This window comes from Calidris pugnax, unplaced genomic scaffold (genome assembly GCF_001431845.1).
Source record: "Calidris pugnax isolate Ruff unplaced genomic scaffold, ASM143184v1 scaffold28, whole genome shotgun sequence".
Taxonomy (NCBI): Eukaryota; Metazoa; Chordata; class Aves; order Charadriiformes; family Scolopacidae; genus Calidris; species Calidris pugnax.
The window spans coordinates 9,451,430-9,466,010 of NW_015090842.1; the positions used below are offsets into that span (position 1 = coordinate 9,451,430).

The 14,581-nt window shown below is 58.3% G+C and overlaps 1 protein-coding gene across 1 annotated transcript in view; it reads left to right on the forward strand.

Annotated features, from left to right (window-relative positions):
• Positions 1 to 14,581, forward strand: part of ZFPM1 (zinc finger protein, FOG family member 1) — a 28,559-nt gene that overhangs the window by 1,081 nt on the left and 12,897 nt on the right. Inside the window, 2 exon segments of the mRNA XM_014942579.1 lie at positions 4,978 to 5,109; positions 7,417 to 7,506. Coding sequence (XP_014798065.1) covers positions 4,978 to 5,109; positions 7,417 to 7,506 — 222 coding nt within the window.

The following is a 14,581-nucleotide window of genomic DNA, read 5'->3' on the forward strand; positions in this document are numbered from 1 at the left end:
CTCTCGCTATTAGTATTAGTAATCGCGGCCCCTGAAGTGAAACAATCTCCTGTAATCTATCAGCGGTTTATCGGCCCTATCTGAGCGCCGGGAATGGCTGGGCTCGGCGATGGCGCCATGCTCGGCCGCTGATAAAGTTACAGAGTTCAGGCGGTGATGAATGTTAAGTAACTGCACCCCGCGCAGATAGGATATGGACTTGGCAGGGGGAGCAGCTCCGGCTGAAACCAATCTCTCCCCTATCAGCAGGGCTGCTTTTTCTCAGGCTCTGCTTCTCCCCGGCTCTTTTTCTTCCCCAACCGTTGCAGCCGGGGGGCTCCCCCCCCCCGGTTGAACACCTCCTGGCCCCAGCCAGGACCGCGTTAAGCATCACATCCCCTTCCCATGGAGCAATCTGCTCCCATCCATCTGATGTGCCGGGGCCGGCTCTATTAGACTCTCTCCTCTCTTAAAAATCTATCAGGGCGTTATCGACCCCATCTGAAACGTAAAGTCACTTCATTGTCATTGTCCCTGTTATTTTCTCCCTCATTATTTTCCCGTGCCCCCCGCGGCCTGTTTCACTCCCCACCCCCCTGGCAGGGGGAGCAGCTCCGGCTGAAACCAATCTCTCCCCTATCAGCAGGGCTGCTTTTTCTCAGGCTCTGCTTCTCCCCGGCTCTTTTTCTTCCCCAACCGTTGCAGCCGGGGGGCTCCCCCCCCCCGGGGCAGGGATGCTCGGGGTGCTGTGTCCCACGGGGGGATGGATGGGGATTTGTAGGGGCTGGGATGCTCCCGGGTGAGGACATGAGTATTACCCCCCCCTTCAGCAATCGCAGCCTCCCTCCCAGCCTCCTTCATTGCCCTACTGGATAAATTAGGCCTAAATACTTCATAAATTTAACTATAAATTATTATAAATCCCACCCCGCCCCGCCATGAGCTTCTCCTTCTGCGAGCAATTGCAGCGTCCCATCAGCAATCATAGCATCCACCACCACCTTCATTACCCCAATATCCTTCACTCCCCTCCTGTTATAATTGAATAATAAATTATTATAAATGCATTATGAATCGCCCCTCTACCAGCTCCCCAGGCATTTTCTTTTTTTATTTTTTTTTCCTTGCCCTTTTGACTAACTCAGGGCACCGCTGGAAGGGTCGAGGTGAGTTTTATCTGGGGGTGATGGAGAAGGGCCCTTAATTAGAGATAGGTACTGCTGGGGTTGGCCCCAACCGCTATCGGCCCCATGCATGGGGCTGATATTTAATGTCCTGATATCTGCAGGGGGAGCCTGGCCCTGAGATGCTGCAGCCAGGCTGATAGGGGAGAGGGTTGATTTGTGCTCAAAAAAAAAAAAAGTCTGTTTTATTCCAAAACTGGGGTCCCGGAAGAAGGTTTGTCTCGCGGGACCCCTTTTTTGGAAAGCATTGCTATCTAATGCTGGATCCCAGCAGCATCAAGCAAGAGGAGGGAAAAAATAACCGGCTGGATAATGTGACCTTTGAGGATCGGCATCATTTCCCGGCCACCGAAACCTCATTTGCCCTCGACTGCGGTGCTTGGCATCCCCGATCCCTGGGGAACGGGCTCGGGGGCACTCGAGGTCGTTGGTAAAGGCAAACATTAATACATACTGGAGAAAAATTGGGTGAGAAGAGGCGGGCTGATGTCCCATCAGATACGGGTGTTTTTTGGATTTGCAGCCCAGGTTGCTCTCTGGGCGTTGCTTGCTGCGGGGCTGACACGGCACAACCCTGCTACGAGACCCTGGGGAATCCCCAGGCTGTGCCGGACCCCACCAAGTCACCATAGCTGGTTTTGCAGCTGGTGCCAGGAAGGACCAGGAGTGCCTGCGACCCTCTCCGACAGCAGCTTTCCACAGGGAATACCAGCCCCTGTGCCCGCTCCTGCAGCCCATCGCTCATGGCTGCAAAATTTAGGGTCAAATAAAGAGCTTTAGGGGCAGCTGTGCCACCTCAAGGAGGTAATGCCTGAGCTGGCTTCCCTACATCTCCATCAGGTGGTGATGGTTGAGCATCGTGGTGGTGCTGGTGGGGAGCCCCAGCTGACTGCTTTGGGGTTTATTGGTTTGTTATTATGGTTTGTTGTAATTGGAAGGTGGATTCAGGGCTAGGGTGAGGGTAAGGAGGAGCTGGATGGATGAAGACAACGGCCTCCATCATGCTGCTCGTGTGGTCCCAGCGAGCCTGGTGTAGCTGGGGACATCCCTTGGGTCCCACCAGCACTGGGAGAGTGCCCACCACCACCTGGAGCCAAGTGCCCTGGGGACTTGCTGCACCATAAGCTTTGAGGTACCTGTAGGTGAGGTTTGGGGTGTGAGGCTGCCCAGATCCGGGCTCTCACCCTCACTCTGTGGCTCCTGGAGCCTTCCCTTGGGCTCACCATCTACCCAGCCTTTTTATTTTTAAAAATAGTAACTTTTTGGACATGGATGCGTGCCGACGACCGCCAGACAGCACAGGCAGGTTGCCCCCAGCCTGCACTTTTTTTTTTTTTTTTTTTTTTGTCCAGGACCCGCTTTCCACCGCAGGGACTCCTCCTCCTCCCTCTCTTCCTCCTCCTCCTCCTCCTCGCTCCAGGGCTGGTGGGAAAGTCTGGGGCTGTTGCTATTTTCTATCTGTTATCGAGGCCTCTTATCGCTTTGCTCTTGTCTGCGTGCCGGCTTTCAGAGCGTCCAGGGTCTCACTCTTGGCAGCCTGGAGAAGGTCCCCCCTCCTTTTTTTATTTTCTATATTATTTTTTCCTTTTATTAAATTTACCGCCTAAGCGCAAAGAATCAAGAAAAGGTTTATTGTTCCTGCGCCGGGGAGAACCTTAATTTGAGCAAAATGATTAAATCATCACCTGGGTAATGATGGGTTTTCCTACTGCTGGAAAAGCCCTGGGAATGCCAACCCTCGCACCCGCCTGGACCCGTGTCCCCTGCCTCCGCATGGGTGACATGGGCACACCTCCTCTGCTTCCTGCAAGTTTTTACAATCGTTGGAATTTAAAAAAAAAAAAAAAAAGAGGAGGAAGGAGGGAGGGAGAAGAGTTAATCGTCGAAGCGGAGTATCTTGGAAGGGAGCATTTTTTGGCTCTTCCCCTCTCTGTAAAGCCAGCCTCAGTAATTCAGTTTTAAAGCATGAAAAAAGGGAGTTGATGAAATTCCACTATCAGCACTGAACCAATATGCAAAATATCTCGCCGAAAATCAAATAGCTATTATGTTTTCATTTCCATTTCAGCGTATTTGCTTAATGAAGAATAGACAGATCAGGCAAGCCGAGGGAGGCTGTGTGCGGTGATAACTGTGCAGGGCTTCCAGCAATCCCGGAGAAGTGACGCTCCGCTCCCTGCTCCGCGCTCCCTCTCCCTCGCTTGCTTTTTTTCTTCTTTTTTTTTTAATTTTTTTTTTTTTTTTTTTTTTTTTTTGAGCTATCCAGTAGTTCGTTTAACCCACGCAGCCGGGAGTGCCGGTGGCAGAACATCCCCTGGGGCTGGACGTGTGTGCAGTGGGGCAGGCTGGGTGCTGGGATGCATCCAGGGACCGCAGTGACGTGGGACCAGGATGCTGCCAGCCACCCATCATCCCCGTTGGTGCTCAGTGATGCTGTGGTACCCAAACCCTAGGTTTTACACGATTGTATTTATACAGAGCATCACCATCTTCCTCCCAGCCAGGGCTCCATGTTTGGGGGCAGGATGAGGGTGGTCTGGGCACCCCTGGGTTGGTGCCACGTGTGGTCCTGACCCTGTCCATCCCTCCCCGGCTCCGTCCATCCCTCCTTGGCCAGGCTGGAGGTGCCAAGCCATGGAGCAGGCGAGAGTCGGGTTAACTTTATCAGAAGCCCAAGAGCCGTGAAGGCGTGAAAGAAGAAATTAGCCTAACAATGTTTCATTTACAGCGAGAGAAACGATTTGTTAGCTGGCGATTGTTTCTGAATATTATCAGAGCCTTTTTAATTGTGCTGGAACTGAAATTAGCAGAATTAGAATAAATTGCCTTCCCTTCTCCGGCAGCCTCTTTATTCACGCTCATTGTTGTCTGCTTTGTATAGATTATGGGCTCTTTGTTCTCCCGCTGTAAATATACATGCCTGGAGTCACAGAGAGCAGCTGAGGTCTGCAGAGGGTTTGTCACCGTGCTGGGTCCCCCTGCCCGTGTGCCAGGCTCGGCGGGTGGTGCCGGATGGGGCACGGGGCAGCCCCCCGGCGTGGCTTCGTGCGGCACCAACCGCGTGCGCCGCTCTTCCTTTGCTTCTTGGTTTCGGCAGGGATTGGAGGGTGGGGGGAGAGAGAGAGAGAGAGAGATGCTGAGTTGCCATGGAAACAGCAGCGTGGGCTGGTAGGGCTGTTTGGGGTGGGGGGGGTCTGCTGGGGTGTCCCCCTCAACATGCACCCTCTTTGCATCCTCCATGTCCCTGCTGCAGCATCCCCTTTGAGGCTGTGGGCATGGCGGGGGGCTGCATTGCGGGTGCCCCATCAGAGACAGGGGGTGCCGGGGGACTGTGAGGGATGGTCTCTGGGGTCCCTCATCCTCTCCAGGACAGGCACTGGAAGGGGGGGTTCGGGTGGGAAGTGGAGGTGAGGGCTGCAGCAGGATGGGCACCTCACCATGCCTGTGGCACATGGGGACCTTCCTCATGGCCCAGGTAGATGTGAGGCTCGTTCCCCATGATGTCTGTAGGGGTAACTGGGCATCCCTCGGGGGGACACCCCGGGGCAAGGTGGTGGCTCTATAAACCCCCTCTGCAAGGGGATAAGAGAGATGCTGGACCACAGGGCTGGCCGGGGACGAGGTTTTCTTTCCTGTGGTGTGCAGAGCTGCAGGGCATCTCCTCTGGACCCCATGACCGCAGTGGGTCAGGGGAAGGACCCTTTGCCAGCCCCTCTGGGGCTGGCATCCTACATTTCCCAACTGGGAAAACCCACTGGGGTGTTTTTCCCTCCATTTTTCTCCCCCCATAACCACCCCGTCTGTGTTGCGGCAGGTTCCCTGGCAGCGATGGAGGAAGGCGAGGACGGCCCGGTGGGGGAGACGAGCCCCTCGGAGAGGGAGGGGGCCACCTCAGACCACGAGGGCTCTGCTGAGCGCGACACCTCCACCCCCCCTGGCAGTGAAGGTGAGTGAAGAGGGGGGCTGACCGTGATGTCCCCCTGCCACGTTCGGGTGGTAGAGGCTGTCCCCAACTTGCCGGGCATGCCAGCATCCTGGGCATCATCTCTGCTGTTGGTGCGTGGTGTTAATTATAGAATCATAGAATCATAGAATGGTTAGGGTTGGAAGGGACCTTAAAGATCATCTAGTTCCAACCCCCCTGCCATGGGCAGGGACACCTCCCACTAGAGCAGGTTGCTCAAAGCCCCATCCAACCTGGCCTTGAACACTTCCAGGGATGGGGCAGCCACAACTTCCCTGGGCAACCTGTTCCAGTGTCTCACCACCCTCATAGTAAAAAATTTCTTCCTGATATCTAATCTGAATCTTTTTTCTTCCAATTTAAAACCGTTTCCCCTTGTCCTATCATTACCCTTCCTGGCAAAGAGTCCCTCCCCAGCTCTTCTGTAGGCACCCTTCAGATATTGAAAGGCCGCTATAAGGTCTCCCCGGAGCCTCCTCTTCTCCAGGCTGAACAATCCCAGCTCCCTCAGCCTGTCCTCATAGGAGAGTGAAGTATCCTGCCCGTTGAGGGGTGGGCTGTTGATTCAGTGAGACCCCCCCTGCAGCCTCCCTGGGGTGCTCCATCCCTGCAGGCACCCTCTGGCTGGTGGTGGGACCTACTGGGGACAGGCTGGCTCTGGGGTGATGGCGAGCAATCAGCCAGGAATGAGGGCTCCCCGGGGCTGGCACAAACAGGAGCAATCTCAGCTTGGCCTGGGGGCAGGGGTGTGCTGGGGGTGGCGGGCACAAGCCCAGGGCTGCTGGAAACCGGAGGCGGGTTGTTCAGCGTGATGGCTGCTAATGAGCACCCTCACCCTGGATCCCTTTCACCGCCTTTCACCCGCCACTGGTGGAGTGACGTCGGGGTGGTGGGGTGGGGGGTACAAAGTGACCCCCTTTTGGGATGCAGTGACCCTTTTGGGGTGCAAAGTGAGTCCCTGGGGTGACTCAATCAGCCACTGAGAGGATGGGGATGGGGGACCAGGGTTTTTGCTGCCTGCTTCCTGCCCACGCCGCCGCCTGCCTGCCGCCGTGCCGTGCCAAGCCGAGCCATGCCGTGCCCCACCCCAGAGGTGGCTGCGTTTCAGGGCCGGGCCGAAACAGTCCCCAGATATCCTTTAAGTTCCTTCCTGTGGAGGTGGGGGCAAATCCTAATCAGTTAATGTTTGCAGCGCCCTTCCAGATAACCGCGGCAGGGCAAGGCTGCGCCGGCTAATGGAGCCGGCCGGTCCCCGGCAAGCGCCTGTTGCCTTCATCCACCAGCCAAGGGGGAGCAAAGTGTCCCCCAAAACCTTGGGATGCAGTGGGAAGGAGGGAAGGATCCACGCTGGCACCCCCGTAGCCGGGGCAGGGAGGGCTCGCTGGCAAACTTTGCTCAGCAGCAGGGAGAAGCCGAGCGGTTCTTATCTGATGGGGGAGCCGGGCTGGGGGCGAGGGAGCTGGGAGCCCGGGCGCGGAGCTGCACCTGGCACTAGCCTGCCTCGATAAAAAGGTGATAGCAGAGATAACGCCGAGCAGCAATAACGGCCACTAAAGCTTTCAGCGCGATGGATAAAAATCGATATGCCAGGCACTTTGATTTATAGCCAAAAATAATAGGACTTTTATACCCGGTGATTGATTTATTTGATGTTAATCATTCCGCTTATCACCTGTATTAATAATCTCCAATGCCGGTGACGTCACCCTTGGGTGTTCGCTCTGGCGCCGATCGATTGGGCTCCGTGCTGGTTATCCGCCCGGGACGCCAAGGCAAACATGTACTTTGGGCGCTAATCTTCCACACTGTCATATGCAGATAGGCTTTATCAGCTGCATCTCCAGCAGCAGTTAATGGAGAAAATAATTGTTATCAAGTTGCTATGAATACGCCACAAATAGAGCCGTGACGGGAGTGGGGCTGAACCCGGGTGACGTGGGGCCCACGGTGGGATGGGAGAGGCACGGAGGATTATTTTGTTTTGAGGGGGTGGGAAGTGGGTGCCCACCCAAGGGATTCTCGGGAAATCCCTGGGGATGATGGGTGGGTGGGCTTGGCTGTCCTTATGGGTCATCCCGTGGGGTGCGGGGGACCCCCTGGCTGGACAATGGTGGGGGTTGGACACAGGGATTTTGAGGGGGAACCCCCCTTCCCCATGCGCATCCTCAAAGGTGAACCCCCACACATCCTGGCACCAGGGGGTTGCTGGTCCAGTGGTCCTGACCCCCACAGGATGTTGCCTCTGAAATTCTCCATGTGTAACCTCCTGCCTTCCCTCTCCTGCTGCAGAGTCCAGAGACACCCCGGAGAGTCCAAAGGAGCCGGAGAAGCCGGATCCCGGAGAAAATCCACAGGAGCTGGACACCTGGAATGGGCCAGGTAAGTCCCTAGTGTGTGGCCAGTCATCCTGCCCTATTCCAGCATCCTGGCTGGACCAAGGGCTGGGGCAACCCCCAGGTGTTCGCCATCTCTTGCAAAAACCAGTATGAGGAGGACCTTGAGCTGGGCAGGCTGCAAATACCAGCACTTCTGCTGGGAGAGGAGGTACGAGATGATGGTTGTGGTCCCTCACATCCCCACGTTGCTGTTGAGATGGTAAAAACTGAGCCAGGAGATGTGGGGATGCCAGGGCCATGGCTGGCATCGCACTCCCCAGCGCAGGGAAGGTTTCGACCCCCCGTCCTGCACTGCCCCGCGCTCGCAAGGGCATTTTGCAAACATCCTGGCAACCACAAGAGCGACGCTCGAGTGGTTTCGCGATGGTTATCAAAACCCCAAGGAGCGAATACAGCCGTCTATCTGCCTCTCAGCATCTTCGCGCCGGGGCTGCTGGCACCCTGGGAGCCCGGCGAGGCCAGGCGTGCCATGTGGGTACCCCGCGCCCTATCGCCCCCACTATCTCCAAACCAACCCGCCGATGGGGTTATCGTTGGGGCTCCGCCGCGTAGATTGGGTTTGTGGGTGCCCGTCCGCTGGGGATGGCACCCGGCGGGCAGACGGGGATGGGACCGGGAGAATCTCAGACCCACCCCCACCTCAGAATTGATGTGCCATGTTTTGGGTTCTGCTTGTGCTGCCAACCCCTGCCCACATCCCGCTCTTCCCAAGGGACCTCCTGGCTGGGCAATGAGGGTGGATCTGGTTTTGAAGCAGCCCGTGATGGGAAGGGGTGACCCCGATGCAGGGCAGCGATCGCCTTTCAGTGATGGGTACGATGGTGCTGGGGGGGTCCTCTGGTGTGTCCCCAATGCCACCAACCTCCCACATGGGCTCGGGCAATGGAGAAGCCCTGGGAAACGCCGGCTGCCAGCGCACGTGCTCCTGCAGCTGCCCAAATCCCCACGGCCTGGTGGCGGGGGGCCATGGCCCCGCTCCCCCTTCCCGCCCCATCCGAGGGGAAGCGCTCGCCGGCCCCGCTGATATCCCAGCCCTTCCTGCGTGCCGGGCAGGAAGGAGCTGCGAGGCCACCCCCGGCTCCTCCTTATCTGTTCCCCGGCCCTTTGCCCCCCCCAGCACCGCCAGGCTCCCCCACTCCTGCGCTGGCATCCCAGTGCAAGGCGGGAGGGGGCTGTGGTGCCAAACCCATGGGTGTCCCCAAACCTTGGTGGGGGGGGAAGGGGTCACATCACCACACAGCCCCGTATCCCGGCAGCACCCATCAACCACAGGCTCCCCAAAAGAGACCACGAGGACTCGGCTCTGGCCATGCCTCCCCTTCCCCCTTCTTCCCTCGCTGGAGCTGGTTATTTGCATTCTTTATGTAAAAGAGATTTTATTATCGCCTTCTCCCAGCCCATCTCTATTCTGGTAATTGGAGTGGTATTAATTTCTGTGTGGCTGGGAGTTGATGGCGGTCCGGCGATGCTGCAGCGATAGGGTGTTCCTTTCGCACCAACCGCCGCGATAGCCCGTCTATCAGGCGCTCTGCAGGCTCTGCACTTATCAGGGATGGAGCTGGCGAAAAGGGAAACTCTGAGCAGCCTGAATTTTCTTTTTTATCTGGCAGGATCCGCCGTATGTCAGCAATGGCAGCCGCGAAGATGCAGCGTGGCGGGGGGGTGGGGGGGGCCAAGCGGGCTGCTCCGGGTGCCTTTGTTCATACATGTGGGGTCTCGCCTTCCCCTGGCCCTTTTTTGGGGGGTTACTGGGTCATACCCACTAGGGCTTTGCCCTCTGGCTCTCCAGAGGTGCTGCCCGCTGGGGGCTTGGGGACACAGAGTGCTGGGACCTCGCCGTGGGGCTCCTTGGCCCTGCGTGCCGGCTGGAGGAAGGAGGAGTATTTTGTTTTATCTTTGAAATGACCTTGTTCGTTGGAGGGGGCTGCTGCTCGCCCGGCTGATATTCAAATCCCCAGGAGCTGGAGGCTGTAATCCCAGACTCGGGAGCCTTTACAGATGTGCCGCCCTTTCGGCCGGGGTGGTTGGTCACCCCAACTTGGTTCTGCTTCTCAGCGGGGTCCTGGGATGGAGTGTGGCCGTGCTTCGTGGCAGCCCGCTTCATCTGGTGGGATCAGATGGTGGTCCCACCATCACTCTGGTGGGACCAGAGAGGAGATGACCATCCTTCTCAGATTCCCCCAAACTCTTCCCAACAGCCCCACCAGCAGCTCTCTGCCATGCCCCAGGTTTCCATCTTTCCCACTTGTTTTTGTTCCCTCTGGAGCGGAGCCGGTAGCTGAGACTTTAAGGAGCCTCCAGCTCCCCTCCCAGGGCTGTTCCCTTCCACCCCATCACTGTCCAGCCAACCTCACCATGTTGGGCCAATTTTCCTAGAGGAGTAAGGTGAAAAGCCATGACAAATTTCACAATTTTCCCCTGTTGGGGCAGGGGAATGGGGGAAAGCAGAGCCCCGCTGAGAGATAGGCCGCTCAGCCGCATTACAAGACACTGGAGAATCCCCATTAGGAGCTGCCAGGAGAAACCCAGCCAAAGCTTGTCTATCTGCAAGGTGGGGTGTAGCTTTTTGCTTTTGTCCCTGTGGGGACGCCGATGGGCCACCAGTAGGGATGGGATGGAGCAGATGGGGCCAAACCCAGGGTGGCTTTTGCCTTGTGTCCCTGGACGTGTCCCACCACCCTCTCCAAAAGAGCAGTGGTGGCTCCCAGGGGGTTCCTCACCCTCTTTCCTATATCAGCTTTGCTATTTGAGTCTCCACCAAGATTTCCACTGCGCTGAGCCCCCACCTCCCCACTGCCACCTCGTCTGTTTGGGGTTTATTTAATTGCTCCTGGCTGGTAACGATGGCTCTGAGTTAATTACAGAGCATGGCACAGATCCACCTCTCCTGGGACCAGCCATGAGCCCCAAATCCATCCTCACCACTAGTTCTGTGTGTGGGATATCGGGATGGGGCAGAGCAGCTTTCCTACGTTGGTGGGGTTTTTTTGATGCATCTAATTAAAACTGCAAACTTTTTTTTTCTTTTCTTTTCTTTCCTTTCCCCCGCCGCCTTCCCCTTCCCCTTCGCCTCCCGCTCGCCTTCGGTTGTGTTTATCTGCGCCGCGACTCCTGCCTGAATAATCTCCAGCTGCCCGGAGTTTGTCTGCAAACCTCAAGGTTTATTATCGGGTCGAGCAGGGCACGGCGAGGAGGGATGGCTCGTCCGGATGGCCGGCACCGCGCCGCATCTGCCCCATCGCTCCCCCTTCCCCCTCCGCCCTGGTATGTGTGGGTGGGAAAAAAAATTATTCCAGCTATTTCTCTTTTATCGCCAGGAGCCGGGCTGAGCAGCAGATAGTTGTGTTTGTGTTAGATTGCTGGGGGATGGGGAGAAGTTGGGGTTCGGGGCAAGTAGCCCCCCCAATTCAGGGGGGTCTCCCAGGACCTTGAACTCCCCCTGGTTGGTTTGTATCTGGCAAAGCCACGTGCTGGCACCAAAGGCGGTGGGATGGTTGGCACCAGGCTGAGGATGGTCCCAGCAGGGCCAGGGGCACCTGTCCTGGATTGGGGGACATCAAAGGGGACCCTGTCTCTGCTGTGTGCAGCTCACCTACCCACACGTCCCTGCCTTCTGTCTGGGGACACTGCAGGGTGGAGGGGTGCTCAGGACAGTTTGGGGGACACCGATGGGGTGAAGGGATGCTCAAACTGGTTTGGGGACATTGATGGGGTGAAGGCATGCTGGGACCGGTTTGGGAACATTGCTGGATGGAAGGATGCGTGGACCAGTTTGAGGACACTGTTGGGGTAGAGGGATGCCCAACCAGTTTGAGGACGCTGCTGGGGTAGAAAGGAGGCATGGGCCAGTTTGTGGACATTGCTAGAGTGGAGGGACACCCCTGCGTTGGGTAGTGCTGGAGTGTCTTGAGAGGTGCAGGTAGTGTCCCCCTGTCTGTCCCCGTCCTCTCCTCCATTTTCCCTTGGGAAGGAGGAAAAAAAGTCTTGCATACTTGGGATGGGAGCCCTGAGGACCAGTGGGTTTTGGACTTGGTGTTGGAGCCGAGCTCTCGCTCTCCTCCTCCCTCTGGGTGCTGTTCCCCTCCACCCCCACAAGCAGGTCCTGCCTGGCGGGGTGGCAGCGACCCCCCCCATGTGGTCCCCTCCCCTTTCCGGAGAGGTTATCTGCCCTCTGCATCGGCTCCGGGGGCCCCTTCTCTCCCCTTCCTCTCCCCCCAGCTTCCTGCACCCCCCTCCCCTTCCCCCAGTGCACCCTTACCCACTGCCTGGCACTAGCATGGGCCAGGCTGGGAGGTCCCAGCAATCCCAAGAGTGGGGACAGAGCAGGGACAGGGGCTCCCTGCAGAGGGGTCCAGTCACCCTTGGCAGCCCTGGGGGAGTTGGAAAGTTTTCCTCCTTCCCATCCTCCCCCTGAGCTCTTTCTGACGTTATTCCCGGTGTTTATTCCCGTCCCTGCCCTCGTGGGCACAGCTCCCATTTATTTCCTGGGGACAGGGGGACCCTATGGGGACAGGGACCCTGTCAGGCCCACATCCCGGCAGGACACAGCAACACCCCAAACACAAACGTCCCGGGGAGGCTTATCGGGGTGCATCCTGCTGGGGCAGGGCACCCCGGCTCGCGTGGGGCATACGGGAAGGGCAATCCCCGGGCGACGCGTGGCACAGCTGCTGCCAGCCCCGCTGCCAGCGCCTGCCAGCTGTGCGCCACAGCTGGCGAGCAGGCTGCCCAGCCCTTTATGGGGTGCAGCACCTCCTGGGTGCCATCGCCCCCCCCCCCCCCCCCCCCCCCCCCGTCCCCCCCGGCCCCAGGGGGACGGGGAGGCTTATCGGGGTGCATCCTGCTGGGGCAGGGCACCCCGGCTCGCGTGGGGCATACGGGAAGGGCAATCCCCGGGCGACGCGTGGCACAGCTGCTGCCAGCCCCGCTGCCAGCGCCTGCCAGCTGTGCGCCACAGCTGGCGAGCAGGCTGCCCAGCCCTTTATGGGGTGCAGCACCTCCTGGGTGCCATCGCCCCCCCCCCCCTCCTCAGCCCCAATGTTCACCCAGGCACCAGGAGGTGCCTGCTCTGCTCTGCTCTCCAGGGTAGGTCACAGCTCCTTCATTAACCAGGGGCAGGGTTCAGCCCGATAAAGATTTGCTTTTGTACTCTGTCAAAAAAAAAAAAAAAAAAAAAATCAATAAATCGCCAGCGATGGGCAGGAGCGATAAAGGTAGAAATCTCCCTTCAGCTCCCGCCCCCCCGGGGGCAGTGGGGTGCCCCCCCTGCACCCCAAAGCTGGAGAGCAGAGCAAGCAGAAGCCCAGCTCTCTCACTACCGTTCCCCCTTGGTCCATGGCAGCTCAGCCAGAGCAGCCCCAGGCTGAGCCCAAGCAGGCGCAGCCCAGCAAGGCTCGAATTTAAACCCTCCTCACTCCTTTGTCGTCCCCAAGGCTGCCCTGATTACTCGAGCACCCGGGATGGCAAAGCCGGGATAATCTCCTTAGCCCCTTTGGAGAGATTTCCCTTTGTGAGCGGAGGTGAAGAGTGGAGATGCTGCGTGTTCGCAGCTTAAGACTCTTCCCAATCGCCTCCCTCCATCTTATCGGAGCGGTGCCATCACATCATTTCGCTAGTTGAGTTGTCAGGATTTATTCCTTCCGCCGCGCGTTCGCCGCTTCTAAAAACAGCAGCTGGGGCAGGCGGCGGGGCCGGGCCGGGGCTGCCGGGGAAATTGGGGCTTCTCCAGCTCGGCTTTCCCTGGATGGGAGTGGGAAATCCACGGGAGGTTGGGTACCAATGGATGGATCCATTCATCCATCCATCCATCCTCCCTCCCCCTTGAGGGTTCCCTGTGCCACGAGGACATCCTGCGTGCGCTGGGATGGGAGCACAGACCACCAGTTCTTCCCCATTCCCCCAGGCTCTGCATCACCTGGGGCTCATCTGGGGGCTATACCCGGCATTGTGGTCCCCCCCAAGGGCTGGCAGCCCCCCGGGACGGGGTGCAAAGTGCTGTATTAATAGGAGTGGCACGGCGTGGCTGATGTTGGGACGCAGTCCCGTGACGCCCCGATAGCAGTATTTATCCAGATAGTATCCAGGCAGCTGCAAACACTCTGGGGACCTCCGAGCCCGGATCCCTGCCGAGGGGCAGAGCTGGTTCATTCAGGTTTGATTAAAGTGGGGCGGATGCAGTTGGGGCGAGGGGATGCGGGAGCCTCTTGGATTGGGACCCAGTGGGTTTGCCCAGGGCTGGGCAGGCACCCTCTGCTCTTCCCTCCTGCTTGCTCACACAGGGAAAAGAAACGTGGATGCAACTGCACCCCTGGAGCATCCGGGAGCAAACCCTGGTGGCCACAGGAGCAGGTCCAGCTCAGCACAGCTTCTGGTGGTGCCTCCCCAGCTGGCCACACTGTTTATCTCCCCGGCCATAAGGATGCTATGGGTCACCTTGCAGATGCAGAACTTCTGGCTCTTCCAGAAGTTCATCACACCCCGGTCCCGTGGTTGCCCCGTGCCAGAGGACATTGCATGGTGATGCCTCACCAGCGCTCTGTGACCCCGTGGGCTTCGTCCCACCCTGCATGCCCAACGGGGGGGACCCCAAACTCCCTGGGGACTTGGGTGCCAGCCGTGCCTTCTCAGCCGTTGATTGCCCGGTGCGTGGCTGTGGTGTGATGACAGCGTTAATCTTTGCTCTCCGGCACAGCTCAGCCTATTTCTTTGAAATCTCTCGATGGGGAGATAAGCCGAGGCACAGCGCCGGGTGAGCAGGCGCTGTCGGTCCCAGGGCAGGGGGGCAGGGAGCAGCCCTGGCACCCCATGTTTCAGCAGCAGGCAGAGCACTGGGGGCCGTGCCATGCCACGCAGGTGCACCCAGCTCACCCCCGGGGTGGGGGGTTTCCCCTCCTTCCTTCCTTTCTGCCGCTTTTCTTTGCAACCCAAAGCAAACAGCCGGGTCCCTGCCCGATTTGGTTAATGATCGGGGAGATAAACCCTCCTGTGATAACGGCGGGGCACCGCCTGGCCAGGGACCGATGGCCAGATGAGATACCCGGGGTGGTGTTCACCTGCCG